Source organism: Pezoporus wallicus, unplaced genomic scaffold (assembly GCF_028554395.1).
Source record: "Pezoporus wallicus isolate ANWC-B61680 ecotype Strahan unplaced genomic scaffold, APGP_CSIRO_Pwel_v1 scaffold_8769, whole genome shotgun sequence".
Classification (NCBI taxonomy): domain Eukaryota; kingdom Metazoa; phylum Chordata; class Aves; order Psittaciformes; family Psittacidae; genus Pezoporus; species Pezoporus wallicus.
In genome coordinates this window covers 836220-859806 of record NW_026642673.1, presented here as the reverse complement: position 1 = coordinate 859806, position 23587 = coordinate 836220, and the positions used below count along the sequence as shown (strand labels likewise).

Below are 23587 nucleotides of genomic sequence, written 5' to 3'. Positions count from 1 at the left end.
ATCTCTATGTACAACTCCCTCCATGGTCCTTAATGTATGCTACTGGCCTTGGGGAGCTGTGGATGGACTTGGGCAGCACTTATAAACTTTCCCAGTGTGGCTGGAAATGCACCACCAATGAAATGATTTATCAACAAAACCCCCGTGGGGTGAGGTTTTCAGTATATTCACTGAAACAACATTCTCTTCAGATTACCACAAGTCAAAGCACTGGAGAATAAAAAGTCCATGCACAGAACTGAAATACAGTCTGTTGGATCAGTAGTGTAGCTAAAGAAGAACTTCTGAATGACATTTGTGCTTGGAGATGACAAGGTTGTTTTCTCATTGTTGAGTTGCACTCCTGTGCCATCACAGAACAGGTATTTCAAGTCATTCAGGGAGTGGTATTTGCATTTCAAGTATTCTTGTCTAGCTAACCTCATCACGTTTATCCCCAATGAACTTTCGCTCAAAAATCCTATTTCTTGCTCCCGAATTTGAGGCTAACAAAAGCCTACTCTATAGAAAAGATTTGTGTTTTGTACCGCTCAGCAATGTTTGCATAAGTCAGATTAATAGTGTAGACGTCAGATCCTGTTTCCTGCTTGAAGGGCACTGACAACATGGTTTCAAAGTGATGTGATTTGCATCACAAGAGCAGAATGTTCTCCTCTCTAGATATACCTGCGTTTACTGCAGCTCTGCAGTTTTAAACTGCAACTGCTCTGAATTGGTGGCAGCATTTGGATGCTTGTCCATAACATGAGTCATTCTAGAGATTTAAGATGCAGTTGTCTTCCAGTCAGTTGTTATCGAATACCCACACTTCAAAGGGGTTTGACTGTCATGAAGTTGTTTTACCAGTCTAGTCTCCACTGGAAAAACTTTTCTGTTGCTTGTGAAACACTCTGAAATCCTCTGGCAACATTGAAGGAGAAGGTTCATGCAATTAGATGTTTGCAAAACATCAGAGTACACCAAGTGAAACTAGCAAAGTGTTTGTGAACACGAAGACAAACTCTCCTTGACACACCTGCCACTCAAAGCTGTAAGCAAGAATAATGCCAGGTATGTTTCCCTGCACAGCAACCTCACACAGCTTTTCTGACCCACCACTTTCCTTGTGCTCAGTGCTAAAACAACAAAGTACAAGCTGCTTATTCATGTTTTATTTGTTAGTAAACTTTCTCAGCATAAATAATAAGAGTAGCCATTCAGCATAGCTGGTATCTGATGAAAAGTGCTCTCAAATGGCCCCCTCAGGGTGACTTGGAAGAGCAGCCTACTTCCTTTGGGCTCCTGCAATGGCAGGCTTCTCTTCACGGGTGATGGGGATAGTGCGCTCTGGGACATCACTTTGTTTCCTTGGTGCACTCACAGTCAGGACACCATCCAGAGAGAGTGATGAAGTTATGGTCAGAGGGTCCACATCATCTGGAATCCTGTATTTCCTGCTGAACTCCCTGGCAATAAAGCCATGCTCATCCTTCAAAACGAGAAGAGAAGGAACAGTCCCGGTTAGAAATGTTCACTCAGTTCCACCTAAACCATGGGCTCTTTGCATAAAGTCCGAGACTGGGAAGCTCCAGCTCTCACAGGAAAACTTTTCAGAAAATTAGAAGAATTTTCATTATGAGATACTCTTTTTAAAGAGACAAGACAGGCAGAAGTGAGGCACTGCCCTGCCTAGGCTGCAGGTGCCTGCAGATGCACTTTTTAAAGGAGCTATATGTGCCAGAGACTGGTCTCATTGCACAGTGGTGTGCTGTCATTCCTAAGATGCAGCAGCTAGACTCACGTGCAGTGCCATCTACCCCCATTCCTGAAGGTCCCCAGAACATTAGAGATACACAGCTTTCTAGTGAGCTGATCTCTGCCCTAGTACTTGATTATTTTCTTAGCCAAAAAAGTTTGCAGAAGCTATGTCAGGATTATAGGCTTCCACCAGCTACAAGTAATGCTGTATTTCCTGACTGACAGACCTTTGTGATCCCAGAAGCTCTTAAAGCTGACAATTCCAGTCACATAGCTATCTTATTACATGTATTCGTTTCCTTCTGGCAAGGAGGCAGTGGTAGGAGGGAGGTGGAGACTGGCAAACCCTGCTGCATACAGCTTTGGACATGGCTTTTGACTTCTGTCTGTCCAATTGCCACACAGGTCTCCTGAGCCAGCAAGCAATGCTGAAAGAACACAATCTTTAAAGATTACAAAGATGGGCCTTTTTCAGGAAGAGGTAGCCTCATGGCAACAGAACAGGGTAATGCACTGATTCATTATGTGGTTTAGTTATTACAGTTTGTTGTTAGCTTGTGGAATTCCTCCCTGCATTCCTGGCCTCTTCGCAGAACGAGGGAGGCCCAAAAATGCCCATTTCAAAGGTGATTTTCCAGTTCAGTTCACAGTTCATGTAACATCAGCAATAAATCTTCACCCTGTTGCTGCCCAGCCTGGGATCATCTGGGCAGGGTGGGGTGTTGCACAGAGCATCTTCCATTAGGATTGGTTAATAAAGAAACCAGAACTATTTGAGATGAGCACAGAGGATTATTTTGCAGTCTCCTTGTTTAACCATAGATGAGGAAGTTCACATTGACTCTATCAATCAGTCATACAATTAAAGTAGAAGTACCTGGCGCTCCTCGTGCTTCCCGTGAATTTCTATCATGTCCCCCTGCACCTTCACTTTTAGCTCTTCAGGGGAGAAATGTTTCACATCAAGATTTACAGAAAATTTGTCCTTCTCCAGTCGCATCTGCAAAACAAGTAGGTGGCTTCAGAAAAGAGCGGGTGAGGGCTTCAGCTTAAAAAGGCTCTCAGAATACAGCAGTTCAAGACTCTCTGTGGTATCTACACATGCAGTGTCTGACTTGGCATTCTGATCTGGGTGGCTTTGCCCTTTGCTGGCCTGTTACATTAATGCCCATCACTGCGGAATCTAAAATGTGAATGCTTTCTCTTGATAGATGTTTTCCTTGGAAGCAAGGAAGAGATTCTCAATCTGAATTTGTTAAAACTGACTCTTCTGTTGGCGTACGGGTTTTGCATCCAATTCTTTTTACAGAATGTCTGGAGATTTCCAGTTTCTGTGGCTGGATTTTGCCAAGTCTTAAAAGCAAAAGAAACCCTGCCTGTACAGCTGAGTGAAGCTCATATGAAGGCTCGCAGTCTTTCCCCTGTATCACTGCTCTTTAATAACCCAAATAATGTGTCACTGTGAGAAGCACAGCCTCACTGCTCACCTCCATAATCTGAGCAGCAGGACTTTTGCTGAAACTCAAAATCACCTGTTGCTAATCTCACCTCTTTCCCCTCCATTTTGCACTTTATCACCTCTATTAAACACTGCTTTTTGCTGCCTTCTGAGGTTGAATTTGCACATTCTGCCAGTCTTGGGCACATCTATGGAACTTTGCTGTAAGAGCTGGCTGTGTCAGCCTTCCTGCTGCATTCATGGTCAGGAACATGCAAGCCTCCTGGAGCTCTGCTCTGGGATGTGGAGGCAGCCTCTGTGCCAGCTCTGCTTACTGGTTTCTGCAGTTTGACCTGGGAGGCTAAGTGCTTCCTCCTCCTTCCAGAAGATTTCTCCACTGAGTGAGATGTTGTTACCTGTGGTGCTTTTTATGGCTGCTTCAGGAACAGCCAGATTCAGGTCACTAAATCAAGGGAAACATTATGCAGATTAAAACAATACTTTCAATCCTTTGTCTTAGAATAGCTCTAAAAGTTACTTGAAAATAAGACAGTTGACTCACAGAACAGGTAAGTTTATTGGAGCTACATGCTTCTTGGCTCAGCCCCTGAAGTAAGCAGCCAGCTGCTTCATGATCTTTTGGGTCCTGTATCTTAAAATGCTTCTCTTCTCAGCAGCGATTCTCTAAAACAGGCCCCTTTTTCCTCAGCGTGAGCTCCCACACTGCCTGACATGAGTATCTCATTACCCCTGCCAACTACCCCTGTTCTGTTTGCTTCTCAGGAGGGAGTGGGATTGAAAGTTTTGCACAGCAGACAGGGAGATAAGGCTTCTTCCTTTATTCCATCAGCTCGTTTGCCACAGTTTGCTTCTATTCCGAATGATATGGCAATACTTGCACTCAGTTACAAATGATTGGACAAGCATACAGAGGTTCTTAATGCAGAAGAGCAGAGACACAAACACAGCACCCTTTTCCTCGGCCTTTTCCTAATAACCACCTATAAGAAGCTTCCAAGATCTCAGCTCTCATGGGTCTCCAGCTCCAGACCCATCAGGATGTGCACACAGCAATAACAAATATCATTAAGAAGGGAAGATTACCTCAGAGAGTCCTGTCTCTAGCCAACTGGGCATCCGAAGAATGGGGGATCTCATCAAGAAGGGACTGAGGCTGGGGGAAGCAGGGAGTAGCTCTGACTCCTGCAGGTGCTCTCCGAATATCTGGTCAAAGATACGACTCGGTGCCAACCAAGACAAGAAGGGTCTGCGGATCAGGGGGTTATGAATGGTGATATCCATTGGAGTGCGCTGGAGGTGGCTGGCAAACAACTGTGCTGCAGTGCTGTGCCGGGAGCGCAGGACAGCTTTATACCCGTGCAGCTGGCCTGATCTTCCCCCCCCTTCAGGCCTCTTGAACAGTGGTGTCAGGGATTTTATTGTCCCACTCCTGGGCTGGTCCCTTCAGTGGTGCCCAGTAGCTGTCTGAGGGATTTGAACACATTGCTGAGGAGGAGGGGGAAGGGGAGAAGAAGAAAAGGAGCCTAATGGGGCAGCAAGAAGCCAAACTGCCCAGCCACCCGCCCTGCTCCCCACGTGCTGTTTATCTGCAGAGACCCAGGCAGGCTTGGCGGATGTTCCCAGCTGCTTTGGATGCCAGCAGGATCAATGCAACTCCTATCTTTGGCTTACAGGGAAAATGACAAGGGGCCATTGTTCCCACTGCCAGCACTGAGACTTCAGTCATACATCACCCGCCAGCCTAGGGAGAGCTCTGCCCCTCCTTAAGGCAAAAGAGGGCACAGGCCTGCTTTAGTTGGAGGGCAGGAAAGACTCCAGGAGGTCTTTGCCGAGGTACCCTTGGCAATGCAGTTCTCTGCAGCCCAGTAAGCCTTAGTGGATACCCATTGGTGTGTATGAACGAAAGATGGCTTTCCTCACAGTGCTTCAGCCCAACACCTCTCATCTTTTGCCCACTGCAGAAACCACTTGTCTGGAGTGAGCAGAAAAGCCCAACACTATGACCTCAGAGTAGTCCAGAGGGCTGTCAGCAGAGATAAACCAGGCATGATTGGGAGTTTCCCAGGGCATGTCTTCATTGACTATCATAGTTGTTTAGTCCATCTCATGCCCCATCCCTGGCAGTGTTCAAGGCCAGGTTGGACAGGGCTTGGAGCAATCTGGTCTAGTGGAAGGTGTCCCTGCGAGTGGCAGGAGGGGGCTGGAACTGGATGAGTTTTAAGGTCACTTCCAAACCAAACTACTCTGTGAGCCTCCAAGATGGTACACTGCGACATGCCTTCTCAGGGATCCAAGCTACCTCTATCTGCCTGTGCCCTTGCAGTAAGCTGATTTCCAGTAATTATGCTTCTAATACGCCTTCATTCACACATTTATTTTAATTCCTGCCTCATCTGTGAACCTAAATCATGGCAATAGCATCAGCCCAGCAACTGTCCTTAAAGGGCAAGAGTTATTCTCTGCCTGTGTTTGTTTGCAACTTAAACACAATTACTGGCCCAGAGGCACATCATTCTTACTGCTAGCACCACCAGTCTTTTGCAAAAGGTTCTGGCCCTCTTCATCTCAGCGTGGCTGCAAGAACAGGGAGCAGGGTTTGCTCTGTGCAGCAGCTCAGGCCATAAATACCTTCTCCAATTCCCCATTACATCAGCAGTAGTGCACCTGCTCTCAAACTGCAGGGACATGGACTCAGGGAAATCTCTGGTTTCAGGGTACACTATACTTCCCCCATCCATGTCCCATTCCTCCCTCCGCCTGACCACCCTCAGTTCAATAAAACTGGATCTGTGCCAGCTTCAGATCACTGTTAACTCTTGATCTCTGGCACAAACATTTCTCTGGGTCTCGTTACATTGTGCCAAAGCTCTGGACAGGGAACAGTCTGGGCAGGCAGCTTGCAGCAGCACCATTCAGGATGCAGAGCCATTAGTATCTGAATCCTGTTAACTACCTGCACCACTTCACCACTCATAGGAACAAAAGGCTTGAGCCATATGCTCAGCTGCTGGGTAAATGAACCTCCTGTGTGTAGGGCATGGGAAGGGCTGATTTGAGTCCTAAGCTCACAGTGGGGAAATGGGTGTGATAGTGACTTCATGTGATTGTGCATGACCTGATCAGGCACCAGCCATCAGTAGCTACTGCCCTATCCCCATGGGGTGCTGCCCAGCCAGCAGGAGCAGTGTTAGGGACTACTTGAGCCTACTTACAATGAACTTTCCTGCTTGCCCTTGCCTTTGTGAGCACCACAGGCAGCAGAGCCGGGGGTCTGTTCTGCTTTAGCCTCCCTTAGCTCACCTCTGTACCTCCCTGCTGTACTTGGCTGCCCATTTGCCTCCTGCACCCCTTGCTCGAGGAGGGGATCTCACAGGGTGGGAGGAGGTATGGCATTTTCCTGAGAGGTCCCTGACTGCAGACAGTGGAATGCAGTGAGAAGCTTCCGTCGTCACCCTGGCAAGGCATCCCGGGGCCTGTGCTTGTGGCTATTTTGGTCCATCTTTTTATCACACACTCCTCCCTGTGGAATTCACCCAATTAAAACCTTGCAATCTGCAGCCTTCACTCTCAGAGGCAGTGAGTGCTTGGAAAGACACACCATGGCTGCAAGGACTGTCCCCCATGCCTACCCCATGAGTTCGGAGTATGAGTTTGCCAACCCTAGCAAGATCTATGACCAGAACTTTGGAGAAGGTAAGCACCTTTCTCTCCTCTGCTGCAGGAGGGCTGGTGGAGTCTCCCTGGGGATATTGAGCTCCAGAGCAGGCTAGGTAAGGTGGAGCCAAGGAATTTTAAGTGCAAGAACCCAAATGGAGGTGGGGGATATCCAGGGAATGTCCAGGGTCTCTCTCTTTAGGTCCACTTCCTCCATCCATGCCTACTGCTGTCTCTCCTGTCCTCCCTCATGCCCCCAGTGGTCTGGCATTCATGCATATGCTGTGCAAACATGGAGCAAAATGCTCTGGGGGCAGAGGTGGGGGGGGTATTTTTGCAGCCGCGGGCTGTAGAGAAAAGCTGAGCTGTGCTGTTCAGCACAAAGCTGGGCAGTGGCTGGCAGAGGGGAAGGAATGTGGGCAGCAGCAGAACCATTCAGCACCAGCACAACAGCGTGAAAATGCAAAAAGCTCCAAGGAAAGCCTCTTGGACAATGGCACACAAAAGGCCTTTAGTTCTTCAGGGCAGTTTCTTCACCATCAGCATTTTCCATGCCCATCCCTGGCTGTGTGCTTTGCGCTGCAGGGCACCCAGTGCACCTACCAATCCCTCTCCTTTCATCCAGCAGACATGCAAAAGCTGGAACCAGTCCTTGTCTTGCTGGCAGTTCCTGGCTTTGTGGTGGGAGGCCGTGTCTGGCAGGCATCTGGCTGTGCATGTGCTTTAGGGATACAAAGGTAGGAACAAAGAGACTGCATCCATATTGTGCTGATGTGGTGGCAAAACCAAGGTGTTTGCCAGGCCCTAGCTTCCTCCTGTCAGCCTCCCCTGTCTGCTGCCAACCAGCCTTCGGCAACTCCTTCCCCTGGAAACCGCACACTCCTCACTGCATCTCATTTTCAGGTGTGTCCCCATGTGAGATCTTAGCACCTGCTCTGTACCATGGCTACTACATCAGGCCTCGGATCAATAAGCAGCTGGATCGAGGCACCTCTGAGATCAGCCTCAATGAGCACAAATTCGAAGTATTCCTGGATGTCTGTCACTTCCTGCCGGATGAGCTCACTGTCCGCACTGTGGACAACCTGCTGGAGGTGATGGGGCAGCACCCACAGAAGGCTGATCGCCACGGCTTCATCTCTCGAGAGTTCACCAGGACCTATATCCTTCCTCTGGATGTTGACCCCTTGCTGGTGAGAGCCACGTTGTCCCATGATGGCATTTTAAGCATTGTGGCTCCCCGGACAGGGAAGGAGATAAAGGCCAGAGTCAACGAGGTGAAGATAACTCAACAGGAGCAGCCAGTGGGGAAACAAAAACAGTCTGGGGAAGGAAAAGAGAAGAAAGAGTCCTAAAGGCCCCTAATCTGGGCTTTCATTGGGAAGGTGGGTGGGACAGGGAGGGGGAATCCATGGTGCCAGACCCCTATTTCCCATCATCAGTGTTTAGCAGGGCTGTGAGCAGCCATATATATGCCAGATTTTTGCTTCTTAAGGCTGATGGCTGGAAAAAGGGACTTGGAACCAAAAAAAAGAGGGGTGTGAGTTGGTGTGAGGGACTGTAATGCAAGTTTTCTCCTAGGTCTAGTGCTCATTGAGCACCATGCAGGGTGCTCTCCTCTCATCCCAGATGGCAAGGGTCACTCTTGCTCTAAACTGTGAGGCTGTGTCACAGTGGACTGTTAAACAGCTGCTTTGCTCTAGCCCAGAAGGGTACTGGGAAGAGGGAACAGATGATCTCAGAGTCTTGCTTCTGACCTTTATGGAGATGGAAGGTGCTTGTTGGTCTGTAAAAGTGCCTGCAGCTCTCAGGAGGAAAGAGGAATAAATCTGCCTCTGAGCTTCGCTTGTTTCCATTGGATTCATGTTCCTTCTGGCTAAGGTACTCTGCAGCAGAAGGATGGACAGAGCCTTAACTGCTCCAGATGTGGGGAGCAGAGCAGTAGATTATTCACACTGAGCTCATCTGTGGAAATGGCATCAGTGAGGACTTGGAGGACCTCTGGTCATGGGACACCAGGGGGACCTTTGTGATTGACTCTCCTGGCTCAGGTGCAGCTGGAGCTGCTTGCTGTTGTAGGGAGACCACAGTAGGCAACATCCTCAAGGAGAAAAGATGTAGAGTGATGAGCTCTTGGAGGCTCACTGTGCATTTCCAGACCTGCAGCTGATGTTAGCCCAATTAAACAAATGCCAACCCATGGCCTCTGCTTACTTCAGCCCTCTAGTTTATGGGACATAATGCTTGTTCACACATGCACCTTTTCAACCCTTATGAGGGAAATGAACCCCAAACTGCTGAGAGGAAAGGCTCTGCTCAGATCCCAAGTGCCTTGCTTACATGCCAGCACTCTCTGTAGAGTCACAGGGGGGATGAATTTGGTCCTTTTTGCAGACAGTGTGATGCTACCGGCTACATGAGAAATGTCTCAGTAGTCTTGTGATTTTGGGCCAGGGATCGTGTGTGCTGCTGTCAGTGGCAGCTGCTGCCTTGGGATGGCCCCAAGGGCTCAGCAGGTGCCAGTTGCAATCCTTTTTTGTCAGAGCCAATTAAAGAAGCCAAAATGCTGTGTCACTGGCCAAATATGGGGGCCCCTGTCATGCCTCAGTGCAGCCTTCTCACAGAAAGAGGAGGTACCAAGGTCCCTGTGGATAGAACTTCTCCCTCTCCCTGCTGGGATGTGACTTGCAGACTTCTGAACTCTTCCTCCATGAATAAATTGGGCCAGAAATGCTCTGCTCAGGAGTCTGTCCCGTGAAGCATACCTCCTCAGTTGCTGAAACAGTGATACAAGGCTACTTTTTCACACTTGCCAGGCAAAGTGAGATCCAGATCAGAGCAAACCACTGTGCAGCTATTTTCAACTTCTCAGGGCCCCTACCATTAGTGAAGATCAGAGCTAACTTAAGTGCAGCCCTGCCTGCAGGCTTTATGAGAGCAAGCAGGAAGATCGCTAAGACTCCTTCCCTGCAGTGCAGATCAGGTACCCCACACTCACAGTCTGTACTGCTGAGGGATGCCCTTCATTTTTTATAGGCAATGTCAGCTTGTTCTGTCCTTGAACCACACCTATCGCAGCATGGCTCTAGTTCCTCCATGGCTGAGGTACCTTGACGTTATGGCAATAGAAATGCACAGCATTAGTAGTCATTACACCGTTCTGTTTCCCCTCTGACTTTTATTAGCCCTCCCTTTGCTCTCCAATGAGTTCATTCTCTATTGCTGGGCACTTGCAGGCTCATGCTGTGTCAGTTGCACAGCTTGTTACCCAGACGCTGTCCCTGAGAGCATGAAGACAGATGCCTCAGCAGTGATGCAGTGAGAGGGGCTGGCACTGCCTGGTGTCAGCCACTGGGCTGCTCCTCTGCACCATGCAAGGCTTTGCACAAAATATCCTGATCGGTTTGCTGAGCAGGAGCGCTGGAAGCCATGCTGTCTTTCATCCCTGCAGACACAGACTGAGGAGGGAATGCAGAGTGGCAGCCAAGTGATCTCCAGCTCTGCCAATGTTTTTGATGCCTTTCTGTTTCTCTGGTGGAGCTCAAACCAGCAGCTCCAATATTTGTGAAAGGGGCTGATGGGAACAGTCTCCCAGCCTTTTCTTCTTGCTTGTCCACAGAGCAACAAAGCCCAAGTTATCCCAGAAATCAAAACAGATACTGGCTCTCTAAACCAACAGTGTCTGTGGCAAACCCAGAGACAGTCTGCAACTTTCGAAGCAGGGACAGACTCCTGAGATTACCAGATCTTTGCAGAACCCTGAGAACATGGTCCTGTTGGGACCAGGACTAAATCCCATTTACCCACATAAATCTGATTCTAAATTCTCCCTGGGCTGCTGTGGTGCAGACTAAACCAAACAGTTTCTCCAGCCATATGCTGACGAGCAGTTTCTGAGCAAGACTCAGGCTCTGAAGGTCACAGTGCAGCTCATCCAGGGTTCAGCTAAGAGAGCAGCTGTGCCCTGCAGTTCAGAACTCATCTCCTTCCACTTCTGGACAGATACAGGCTCTGCTCTGCACTTGGGCAGATGATAAATGATGCTTGTGAGCCTGGCTGAGAACATGGGTACAGCTGGAATAGGGGACTAGCACTGGTTCCTGAGATAGCCTGCCAGAAGCATGAATTAAAACTTACCCACTTGTCAGCACATCCCATGAAGCATTCAGACCTGCACAGAACTGGGGTTGTCTGCCAAATCAAAGCTGTGGAGCACAGTTTCTGCTCAAGGACTACACTGACAAGGTATTTTTCAGTATTGAGCATCAGCTCTTAGAGATGCCAGAGATCAGCTACCTGTCATTCAGTCTAGGAATGACCCAGCACAGTCTGAAGGGCTCTCAACAGGGGTAAAAAGGTAAAATACACATTAATGCTCCTGTTTAAGGCCCTAAGGGGTAAGCCTAACAGCTGTATTGCAGGTCCTTAATAATGCGAGGTCCCTTATGGGATTCTGTCATTCTCAAAAGCAAAAATCTATACACTTACATCTACGTAGGTAAGAAAAAAGATTCCCAATAATGTCCCTGAGTTTTCATATGCCTTTATGCCAGTGGCAGAAGCAGCAGCACTACAGTTCAGCTGAGGGTAGACCTGCAAGCCTGCTCCCACCTCTGCTGGGATACCACCTTCCCTCCCAAGAAAATACACTTTCTTTCCCAGATGATGCCAGCCTGTGCTGCACATTTTTCTGACATCCTGCTGTAGTTGCAATGATGAACAGCAGGAACACACTGAAAGCTCCCACCCTGGTGTTTGTCCTTTCGATCAGGAACATTTGAAGTCCCTCCTTCATTCTCTTTTGCATCACTGCTGGTATCAGCTGGTTGCGCTGGTGGGAGAGCGGGATAGCGGAGGGACATCCACTGCACAAATCACAAAGCAGCATTTTAGCCCCAGGGCAGAGGGATGCTGCTGCCTTGCCCTTTCCTACCTGGGTAGCAAGAGGTGAGCGCTGTCCCTGGGGCACGGAGAGCCCAGGGCAAGCGCTCCGGTAGATGGCACGCACGGGCCTATAGCAAAGCGTCATTACAGCATGGAGAGAAATCCGACACTGCCAGACACTCCCTTGGAATAGCCAGGGGCCGAGCAGGAACCAGGAAATACAAGCTCTCCCTGTCCAGAAAACACTTCTGTTTCATGGAGGAGGGAGCGACATGGGCAATCGCTGCAGCTGCGGTCGACCATGGTGAGTCCGGCATCCGCCAGATACGGGGATGGCAGCGCAAGCTCCAGGCAGCCTGAGCTGAAGTTTGGGTGGACTTTGCAAGCTTTGCTTCTTGGTGCTGGGTTTGAGGCGGCTCCTGCCCGGCTCTCGGCACTGCACCGTGCCAGCTCACACCGAAACCGAGAGCAAGTCAGCACGGACACTTGGGTCACTGCAGGTGCCGGGGCGGGGATGGCAGCCTGGGGCAGCCCCTGCTGCCAAAGGGAAAGGAGAAGGGGCTTTGTTGCTCACATCCCTCAGCCCTCATGGGACTGGTAGCTTGGGTTCGCACAACCATGCCAGCAGCTGAGAATAGCTCAGTTCTAGGAAGGATCTGGTTAAATCCCTGTCCTTGCCCCAGTGGTCTCTGGGCAGGTAGATGCCATACTTGTCCCTTTGGCATAGTGCAGGGAGGGGCCCTTGGGGCAGTGCTGGCATTAAAGGCTCATAGGGTCAGCTACGCCATCCTACTCTCAGCTTCTCCAGCCCTTCTCCCCGCCTGCCTCTGTCTGGGCTTTATTTGCACTTGGGAAATCCGGGCCACGTTTTTCAGATGATGTTGCTCTTTCTCCCTGGGAGCAGGATGACAGTTTAATCCCTCCTGGCTCATGTTGTGCCCTGGACCTCCTGCTTAGAGAAAAAGGGCACAGTGGAGCATCATTCAGTGCCAAGTGGAAATATTTTCAGCTCTGAGCATGGTACAAGGGGAGAGCCATGAATATCAGATGAAGCTCCGAGGGCATTCTCTCCAACACTGCATCTGTTAAAAGTATTAGAAATTCATCAGGGCTTTTTAATAATGACAAGAGGCAGAGCATCACCTAGTGGCTGAAGCAAAGGAGGAGGATCAGGGCACCGAGGTCCTTCCAAGGTAAATAGGAATGTGCTGTTGATGGCGTGGGACCACATAGACAGCAGAGGACCACAATTAAGAGAAGACTGGTTCTTTGAAGCCCCTCTGCAGAAGTCTGCATGATTCATAGCTTTACCTTGGTGACAGAGGGAAAATGGTATTTAATTTTAGTTCAGGTGTTTCGAGATTCCTGTACTTTTATTTCTGTGTATTTTCTCAGCACCACAGCTGTGTCAGCAAAGAGCTGAGCTTTCTAAATGGTGAGACTTAAGGGCTAAGGGGAGATAGGTAATCACCTTCTTTTGTATGGAAATCCTTGTCTTGATTACTACCAAAGCACAGGCCCTAAGGGAGACAGAGCAAGGAGTGACAGCCTGAGTTGCCTTTAAAGAAAAGTCATTACAGCAAGTTTATTCACACAAGAAAGATACCAGTGAAGGAAAGTGTGCCCTCAGGTCTGGGTAACTCTGCAAGTATGGCCCTGTGGGGGGCAGGCCCTGGGTATTCTCACCATTTTGTTTAGTACTCAGGGCCTTTGGTGTGCATGGAGAGTAAAAGACGCCAAAATTCAGGACCAACTGCAAAGCCGGCTTGTGTAGGACAGAAATCAGGCTGTCACTGACATGGGGAAAGGGGAATAAAATACAGGAGCAGGGACATATGTGTTGTCATGTAGAATGTACAATGTGCTTTTAGCTGGCTGTGAGTGAGTTACAACATGTTTGACCTGGTTTTGAGAAGGGGTGAGAGGTTTGCCCTGCTCTAGTTTCCCTTGCCATATCCGTTCTAAATACCACAGATCTAAGGCTGGGAGATGCTGTCTCCTGCCTGGCTGTGATTAGCCTGCAGACAGCCTCAGAATAGTTCCAGCCTACACACTGGCTGCTAATGTGCTCTCTACAAAGGAAAGCAACCAAAACAAGCAAAAGCAGCTTGAATACTGAGTGGCTGAATGCTGTAGAGAAGCAAAGTGCTTTAGCACACGAGCCTTGGCAAAGGAGGGCCCTGGAGTCTCTGCAAGCTCAGAGACAGTGGAGAAGGAAGCTACAAGAGCCAAGTGAGAAATGCCACAAGAAAAAGCAATGCTGCCTTGAGCTGGGGCCCTGACTCATGGGGACAGCCCCCCGGATTGTGCCTGTCGAGGACTGGAGGGCCATTGTTGCCTCTGTGGGGCTGCACGCAGCTAAGGCATGAGAAGGAGCATTGGATCCTTTTGCATCGGCGCATGGCCAGTCTGCTTTCCCCAAAGCTGCCTTTGACTTCCCTGATCTAGCAAGCCTGGTTAATCATTAGTGACCGTTTTGAAGGTCTCCAAGTGCTTTGCCTGCATTCATGGTTATTTTTGTTTTGCCATTAGTGCCAAAGACATTACAGCACACGCTCTCCTGCTTGCCCGCCCACAGGAACTGCCTCTAGAAGCTTGGAAAGGCAGAGCTCTGCCTCAGGAATGGCATTGTTCCTGCCTGTGGCAGGATTGTCTGGCAAATGCACACGATGTGGGACATAAAGTGTTTCTTGGGAACCATCTGGTAGCTCTGTAGCCCCATTATAAGTGCTGCAGCAGAGACACAGACCTGTGTGAGACCCTCAGCTGCATGCTGTGTTGGTCAGCGGCCAGCACCAGATGGATATGCATATGCAGGAGGAGCCACACAAGGGCTGGCTCCTGCTCTGCTCCAGCCAGCCCTCTGAGTGCGATGGAACGATAACATTGCCTTCATGCATCTGACCCAGAATGGGACACTTCTCTGCTCTGCCAGGCAGCCTATGCCCCTGCCAGCACCAGTGGGCTCAGCTCCTGGCTCTGTTGTTACAGCTGAAATGAATTCACCTCCTGTTCATTCTGTGGCTGGAACATAGCTGTATTTGCCTAGTCTCTTTCTGATCATGCAGGTACAGCCAAGATTAGGGTTTGGCTTGGATTGTACTAAGTGCTTGGTTGGTTTGGTTGTGTTTTAAGTGGAAATCTGACAACAGGAAAACTGTCTGAAACACTAAATTAGCACAAGGTCTGCACATAGCTGCTCCTTCAAGCAAAGTGGAGTGTGTGGGGCTATCAGAGCATCCAGCCCTAATAGAAGGGTTTTGTTCCAATTGAGGGCATGCTCAATATCCATGCATATATACTGCATCTTTGATCGTACAGCTGTGGAAATGTAGTTGCAAATCCACAGTGAAATCTGTTATCATCATCATCTGTTTGTCATCAAACAGCCAGGCAGGGCTGAAAGGCAAGGAGATTTGAGGGTGTCTGTGGGGCATGGTAGCTGTGCCAAAGGAGAAGGAAACACATCCCCACAACTCCCCTTTGGACCTTTACCTTGCAAGAGTCACTCATGTTCTGGTTTGGCTCAGTAGTTCTTCTGTGAGACACTTCTTGGGCCTTTCTCAGTACCCACAGATATGGTACCCTGGGGTGGCACATTTGGGTTTGCATGTTATGACAGCAGAGGCTGGGGCTTCTCAGTGCTGACATCTTTCTCTGATTTCAGGAATTGTCCTTCGCCTTTTAAAAGAAAGAAAGAAAAGCAAGGTAAGGATTTGTGGAAATGCTTTAGAGGTCAAGAAAGGGCGTAGTCACTGAGCCCCTGGTTAGATAACATTAGTCAGTGCCATGAATTGGATCTGTGAGGCTGAGGTCCCCTCCCGTACTGTAAGGGCTGTAAACATCCACCTGACATAAGTCCCCTGGAATAAAGTGCGTTCCCTTAATATCCCAGTTGTAGTCAGTGGCCTTTGGACCATGCTGGGCAAAATATGTTTACCAGGCAGCAAAGGAAATGAAGTCAAAACTGGATCTGTCATCTCCAAGGGCCTAACAAGGAAGCTCTCTGTGCTGTGTCTGTCCTAGGTTCTGCCAAGAACACTGCGGTCCACAGCATGTTGTCATCCCAGGAAACCTTATTTTTTCCAAAGAAATAAGCTCAGGCTTTCTTCTTGGAGGCGGCTCCCAGAGACAGCATTAGGAGTGAGGGTGTCAGATGAGATGGAAATTTGATTTTTGTCCAGTGAGGAGAGTCCATGGGACAGACACTGCATTTCTGCATTCAAAGGTGGAACAATGGTTTTGTTAATCTGAACTACTGGTATTTCTTTTTCAGGAACTAATGTGAGACATGAGAGCCAACAGCATCAGCCTGACAGGAAGGTAAACAGCTTCCCAGAGTTGTTTTCCTAACTATATTGAGAAGAGACAGAGCTGACCACCACATCCTAGGCAACATGGGTTGGGAGGACATGGGGCAGCTTATTCAGAGCCATGAATTGTCTCATTCTGTATAGGCTTTAATGGCTATGGGAGCAACATGCATTGCTGCACAGTGATGGGGGCCCTTTTTTTCCCCCTAAAGTGCAGGGGAAGCAGTAAGATGAAATCTCTTTCTGCTCCTGGGGTGTCAAAGGCTTGGATAATGCTGGGGAAGGTGTGAAGGGTGTCTTTGCTTGGTCTGGGGATGGTGTGTGTAGCAGTAGCCCAGGGAGCTGACCTTCCAGAGCTCTTTCTCCTCAAAGGCTCCGACGTATGAAGATGTCATTGAGTTTCCTGTCTATGCCACTGTGAGTAAACCCAGGAGCATGAAGCAGGATGACAGCATTCATTACGCAGACATCCAAGTGTTCACCAAGGTCCGGGAGCGCTCTGCAGCAGAGGTGAAGAACTTACAAATGCAGAATGCCACAGAGTATGCCACCCTCAACTTTCCCCGGCCCAGGCTGAAATATGATAGTAAGAATGGGACCCTGGTATAATGTCTTGATGGTCCTCTTCTTCTTCAGCAGCAAAAGGATTTCACAGACTTAAGGCTGTAGACACAAGCTAACCTCACAGACATGTCAGCTCTCCTTGAGAAAGTGTGGAGAGGCTGTGTCTTCCACCTGCATTTCTCTTTGGAGGATACAGACATATTTATTCTCATATGATGAGTAGCTTCCTATCTGATTCTGCTGGCAAAAATCACCTCTTCTTGGAAGAGTTGCCTCTGAAACTGGCAACCCATCTCCTCTCAGCACTGTGAGAAGACAGAGTTGTTCTTGGCTGATGAAGGCTAAAATTCACAGCTCAGAGCTACAGTGAGAAAGTTCCTGCTGTGGCACAGGACGAGCTGAGTGCTGCTCTGCAGATGGATTTGGGAACATGGCGTACAGGATTCAATACTGGGACAAGGGAGATGTCATCGGATTTTATGTCAACATTAAGAAAATTCTGCAGTGTGCAGAATGACATGTGGATGATGCTGTGAAGAAATGGCATGAAACTTGTAACAGTGTCTACTGCAATGTCTTCTCCCAACACCTGCCACTGTAACTGAAGTCATGTCCTATGTAAATCCTTCTTTTCTCAAAGAAAGAGCAGTGTCTATAACCATGCAGAGCACGCTAAAACCAAGGCCAGAAATGCAGAATTAACTGAGGGGTACAGAACAAATTCTTTCACTGAAGGGATGTACAGATACGCATCCTTATCCCAACAAGCCCAGAAAGGGAGTAGTGAGCTCTTGGCTCTGACTGGAAATGAAACAAGGAAAATTCACAATTTAACTGCAAGGCAGGCATTTAAAAGCCACCGCCTATATTTAGGGCAGTTATCAGTCCTTAGAGAACAGCAGCTGTCTGCATGCCTGAGATATTGGGGATGGATCCTGGTCAACTTTAAAGAGGGCTTTGCACTTTTCCTCCGCTTTCCTTATTTTGTACTGTCTACCTTAGGTAACCCCAGTAACACAGAGCACACACCATGTGGTGTTTTCTGCTGACCCTCCCAGATGCACCTTCGAGAAGTTGTTTATGGATTTAAAATAGTGTTAGTAATCCAGTATAGCAATCATCAGAAAGGCTTCTGCCACTGAGCTGCATTTGGCAGTTGCAGCACTGTCAGTTGATCAGGCCCCCCAAGCGGTATCTTCAGGCACTAAATCAATGGTTGCCACATTCTGTTCCTAAATAATGGTTTACATAGCTAAATGCACGTCATGGGACAACCTGTTTATTGCCAGCATTTAAAAATGGACACCCTGATACAATGTCTAAACAGACATAATTTTGCATATTATGGCTCAGCTAAATGCAAGGCATGAAGGAATTCCTGCCCATTACAAAAATAAAGCTGGCAAGGGCAGTGTTTGCTAAGATGGAAGTGTTTAGAGGACCAATCTTTTCTACCTTTTCACCCATCTCAGCAGGGCCACTATAAGGCCAGAGGAACATTTGAAGGAGAAGGCCCCTTTTTTTATAATGGATACAGTATATTTTTCTACCTGAAAAGGGTTATTTTGCCCATGCTATCCAGCTGACCTCAGGGGGGCTACTGTAAAGTCTGCAGTAGAAAGCCCTTCATTTACAATAGGTACAGGATTATATTCTTCTAAGGGCTGGTTCTTTTGAGTGCCAAGGATTCCTCTTTCTTCTCCATGTTCCTTTCTGTACTCCATGCCCAGCATGAAAACTTGCCCTTTGGACTGAGGAGGATTGAATGGGCACAGGATTTACTTACAAGAGTATTTCAGGGAGTCATGAGACACTTTAGCACTCAGTGCTGCTAGCTCTGGTTCATGCTGGGCACCAATTGTATACCTCCTTGCCGTGAATCGCTGGTACAAGAACTAGAAAGGGATGCTAGCTTCAATTCCTTTCAAGCCCTCCCTGTCATAGGAAGAAATTGGATTTTTTAGACACATTAAGTATGGACTCTTGTTTTCAGGAGATTGGAGGTTTTCTAGAAGGTACAGACTCCAACGGGTTATTTTTAAACACAATTTAAGTGAAACAGCCTGCTATTGCAGTGGCACACACAGCATGTGGTACTGAAGTTTTTCCTCACCCAGCAGAAGAACTGGGGCTGGGGACAGCAAGCTGCACAGACACTGAGGTCAAGCTCCTGAGCCCAGAGTGATGCAAGTTTGCACATCCATCAGGTTAAACCAGTTTTGCACTAGACCTAAGTAGGACTGGGTTTGGCTCAGAGGAACTTGCTTTTAGTTAGTCATGTCACTTAGTTCTGTTGATCTAGATCAGCCCTTTTGTATTCTGAATTAACTGGGAGCTACAGTAGTATCTTTTAATGAATGCCTCAGAGCCTGGAATGGTAGTTCATCTCTTCCTTAAGGAGCTCCAGCTTCCATATGTAGCTAGCACTTGTTGTTTCTGGAAGTACAGCATATCTTAGAGATAATCAGATGCTCTACACGGGAACAAGAGCACTAATTTTGCCTGTTTACCAGGCCTTGAATAGATAAAATGTGAAAGTCACATGCTCTGCAGTAAGGATTTTTTTCTAAAGGACTTGGTTTTGCACTGAATATTAAAAGCTTCCAACAGCGTATCTCCTGTGTTTCCCGAGGTTGTTATGTTTAGGTGTTAAACGAGTGTTAATGTATCAAATGTTCCTTGAACATTAAAGATGTAATTTTTAGTTTTAACTAATAAACGTGCACTTTGGGGGGAGGCTGTTGCTCACTTGATGCACTGGGACTCTGGGAGAGCGCACGCGGCCCCGGCTGAGCGCCTGCAGAGCGCCTGGACCCCCCCAGCCGGAGGCATCCTGACTCTTATCCCGCCCCATGCGAAGGGACCTGCCGCTGCTGCCGACGAACGCTACGGAGCAGAACGGCCCCATTCCGTCCCGTCCCGTCCCGTCCGGTCCCACCCCGTCCGGGCGTGGTCTACGTGGGTCCGCCCCGTCCCGCCTCCGTTCCCATGGCAAGCGGCGACGCGCCGCGGTCGGCCCGGGTGAAGGTAAGGGGGCCGGACGCGGGGCTCTGGTGGGGCGGGTTCAGCATCTCCCAGCACCCCTACCACACATCAAGGGGACCCTGGTTTTCCCTGTGCCACCCCTTCCCCGGGGGCTCCCCACCGCCCGGGACCCCAGGCCCCCATCCCGGTCCTGCCACTCCCCATACCCTGGTCTCCGCCAGCCAGCCCTGCTCCTGGGGACTCCTATGCTCCAGTCCCTCTGGGTCGACTCTGTTTCCAGAGAAACTGGCAGCCACACAGCCCCTCTGAGGCCTCACATCCTTGCCCCAAACCTAATGAAAGGAGGTGGGGGTTGGTCTCTTTTCCCAAGTAACAAATGATAAGACAAGAGGTAGCAGCCTCAAGCTGTACCAGGGGAGGTTTAGATTGCATATTAGGAAAAGTTTCTTCTTGGAGCAAGCATTCCAGGGAAATGGTGGAATCACTACGCCTGGAAATGTTCAAAAACCATGTAGAGGAGGCCCTTAGTGACATGGTTCAGTGTGGGCTTGACAGTCCTGGGGTAAAGGTAGGAATTGATGACCTTAAAGGTCTTTTCCAACTTAGTTGATGCTATGATTCTGATTCTATGGCCTCCCTGCTCATTCACTATGAGCCCCACTTTGCAGAATGGGCCCCGAAATACCTCCACCCTGAACAGATTCAGCACCCCCACCTGTGTTACCCATCCTCTCTTACCTTTGGTCCCTAGAGATGTATCAGGATGACACAACCAAGGTGAAAGTGATCATCTGCCTAAGGGTTATACTCCTGCCCACCTTTTAATTACTATTAAAAAGCAATTCCTACTGTTGTTCAGCCTTTCTCAAGGAATCCTTAAGCCATTCTGTTAACTCTTCCAAACTCCCACACTTCACCAGACCTCACTACGAACTTCTAAAGGAAGACTAAGCAAAAAAAAAAACAATCCAAATTACCAGAAAATCCCTGAATATAATTGTTGGTATGTGCAACTGTTGTATTTAATACATCTGCTTTTCACCCTCAGGCTTCAAGGGGGAAGGACTGCTGATACATTTTCACTGAGCTGAGCTGTAGCATCCAGCATGGGAACTCTGGTGGACACAGTGCCTCGATACACACCACAGCCTGCTGCATCCTCTGTGAGTTTACAGGAGTCCCTTTTTTGACTTCTGTTTTGGGTGCTTGATGGAGACATTGGGAGGGGACACTCGTTGACACACAGGCATTAGCTGCATTAGGCAGCTCTTTTTGCTGTTGCTGGAGTCCTGGTCTCACAAGCATCACAGCCTTTGCTTCTGAATCATCTTCACTTGCTTTTATTTCTCCAGATCAAATTTTATTCTCAAAAGCTGAACTGTGGGCATTGGTCTTTCTTTCTCAAGGGCTGATAAGAGAAACAATCAGATAATGTTGATAAAGTGTCTCAAAGTCCTTGGATGAAAGTCTTGAAAGAAAGCTTATGTGTTGATACTGGCGGTGCTGCTGTGACACGACCACAGTCTCATCACAGCAACAGGAAATGGAGCAGCAACGGTGCTTTGTAATGCTCCTTGCCTGGAATTAAACACGGGCAAGTACAAGGGTTATGCTGAAACTGGCCAGGAGAGGGCAATGACACCAACCAAACCGCCATCCTACTTGCTTGTCTGCTTCTTGCAAAGGTAACGTTCAAAGGCATCTATTATGGTGTTACCAAACTGAAAGAAAAAGATGATTCCTGCTACAAGAAGCTTGAACAGTTAGAATGAAACACACAAATGGGACAGCTAGCATTTAATTTTTAAAAGGCATTTTCACCACACGCATACACCTGGGATGCATTTGTGTTACCACAATAAACAGAAGAATGGCTCAGCATGCTCTGCCTCTCAGTCTAACCATCAGAAATAGCATTGTTTCTGTTCTCTGACATTCATATTGTTCAAGCAAGGGAGTTCTGTTTCAAAGATGAGAAACCCCATGTAGAAGCAAATCTTTGATGGCAAAATCTGTGGTGGAAAACATACTGTGAGCAAGTGTGTACTAAGCCTGGCACATATAATAAGAACACGTTGTCTTTTGCTGTGTTGGTGTTCTAGTATATAGAAGCTCTGTAATAGGGATATGGGACTGAAACTGTTCACCTGAATTTCAGACTTCAGTCACAGCTTTTCTTGGTTGATCCAAAAGGGCATGCAGGACAGGGCTTCTGGCTTGAATAGCCTCTCCAATCCAAGTCAGTTTCTTCACAGTTCCCCCAATACGTTCAGCTGAGATAGTAATTCTGTGTTTCTTAGTGATGGCACTACTGTACTATGGGTGACACATTTGACTTTAGGTCCCCTGATTTGTGCCAGAAAATAGGGGTACAAGGAATAGGGGTGACCAAAATGTTTCTCAGTACTAATAACAAATAACTGCATGGGAGGTTTTTTTTTTGTCATTTGCTGTGCTTGGTTGGCCTAGGAGAAAATGCCCTCGTCTGTACCATGTTTTAATTTTGTCTGTTATATAGATCCAGCACTATATTTCTAAAAGGAAGCCCAGGACTCTTTGTGCGGTTCATATGCAAAGCCAGCTGCTCAATCCATATGGCTGACAGCCCCCTCAGCGTCATGCTGTGTAATGTGTCCTGCCATGCAATGGCATGGGGAGCACTGTGATTGAAGGATGTGTTATGTATCTCATATCTCATTGCTGTAATTGAGGGTAGTGCATAGACAGCATGTACGTTGGAAGTGGTTTGAGTTTAGAGGGTAAAATAGCTGTGTCCCCGTTCTGAACAAAGCCAGGGTGCATCCCTGACAAACTAGATGCCCACCAAGACTTAACATACAAGCTCTATGGACAAATGCAGGTTGCACTGCAAGCCCTGACTTAATGGCAGTCTCTCTATATCCTGCTGTTGCTCAAAGGCATTGTAGTCCTTACCGGGTGGAGCACAAGTGTTAAAAGTGCTTCATTGCTGCCTAGCATTAATGCAAAAGGGCACCTACTAACTGCCACTGAGGTGGGCCAGGATAAATTAACTGGTGTTCTCAGTGTATCATCTTGACATGATTTAAACAGTAGATTTTACATTTACATCCTGTTTGTGCTTTGCATTTCTATGCTGTTTGAACAGATTATCTCTTTACTCTTATTTTTTAATCCTGTAATTTTGGGTTATGTCTTCAATGAGTCTGTGGCTAGGGACAGCCTACCTTTGGCTTCTCTGCTCCTCAAAGGACAAGGGTAAATATCTAAATCTTGCAGGGATTGTAAGCATTTAGTCCGCTATCAAATTCATAAAACAAGTTATAAAACCAATCAGAGAACACTAGCAGCCATCTGCAGCCTCTCCATGCATTCAGTGATTTTAGTTCAGTAGATCTGGAGTTAATTTTACTGCAACTGCAAAAGCATAAACTACTTTGCTGCGTCACAAAAAATGGGGGTAAATATTTATTGCTGTCATTTAATGGCATTTTGATACTCTAAAGTAAACTGGATCAAGCTACTGACCACCAGCACTGCGAATTACAAGGCTTTATGCAAAGCCTCACAGTAACCTACTGCTTTGTTTAACACATGTGATATTACAATTAATGAAAACATAAAAATCTCAAATCCCACTGAATTATGAAAAGTGGGGAACGCAAACATTAATAAATAATTTAAAATTTAAGTGAAGGAGGTGGGGGGGCTGACTCCATCAATGCCTTGGGTTCGTTACAGAGGGAAAATACCTGTTGCTCGACTTGCTGGATTTTAGCTGCATCTTCATACATGACAGGGTAAAAATGGTAAAACTATGCAATTGCTTTTTCCTCCAGGTGCTTCAATACTTAGGCAGAAAAACATGCTTGTTTTAAATATGCCTCCCACTTAGAAATGCTTGGGCAGATGTTCTGCTATCTGAAGGCACAGTCTGATACCACTGGGCAGTACTTACAGTGTTGCTTTGTGCACTGCAGCCAGAGTCCCTGGCAGAAGGGGTCTCCATCCA

General features: G+C 47.9%; 3 protein-coding genes across 4 annotated transcripts; 2 read left to right on the top strand and 1 right to left on the bottom strand.

Moving 5' to 3' along the window:
• Window positions 1-1136: 1136 nt before the first annotated feature.
• CRYAB (crystallin alpha B) lies at window positions 1137-4895 on the bottom strand. Its single transcript, XM_057432072.1, has 3 exons — window positions 4280-4895; window positions 2615-2737; window positions 1137-1468 (listed from the first exon to the last, which is right to left on the bottom strand). Exons 1-3 carry the CDS (start codon window positions 4475-4477, stop codon window positions 1265-1267), a joined length of 525 nt encoding a protein of 174 aa, XP_057288055.1. The 5' UTR covers window positions 4478-4895; the 3' UTR covers window positions 1137-1264.
• Window positions 4896-5470: 575 nt separating this feature from the next.
• Window positions 5471-8694, top strand: HSPB2 (heat shock protein family B (small) member 2). Its single transcript, XM_057432071.1, has 3 exons — window positions 5471-5518; window positions 6755-6889; window positions 7754-8694. Exons 2-3 carry the CDS (start codon window positions 6796-6798, stop codon window positions 8203-8205), a joined length of 546 nt encoding a protein of 181 aa, XP_057288054.1. The 5' UTR covers window positions 5471-5518; window positions 6755-6795; the 3' UTR covers window positions 8206-8694.
• A 2581-nt stretch (window positions 8695-11275) lies between these two features.
• Window positions 11276-19225, top strand: CUNH11orf52 (chromosome unknown C11orf52 homolog). Of its 2 annotated transcripts, XM_057432075.1 has the most exons (4): window positions 11287-12038; window positions 15402-15442; window positions 16011-16057; window positions 16420-19225. In XM_057432075.1, the coding sequence occupies exons 1-4, from the start codon at window positions 12007-12009 to the stop codon at window positions 16654-16656; spliced, it is 357 nt and encodes a 118-aa protein (XP_057288058.1). In that variant the 5' UTR covers window positions 11287-12006; the 3' UTR covers window positions 16657-19225. The 2 variants fall into 2 exon arrangements, with proteins under 2 accessions (XP_057288059.1, XP_057288058.1); XM_057432076.1 differs by lacking the exon at window positions 15402-15442 and having other exon boundaries at window positions 11276-12038.
• The last annotated feature ends 4362 nt before the right edge of the window (window positions 19226-23587 follow it).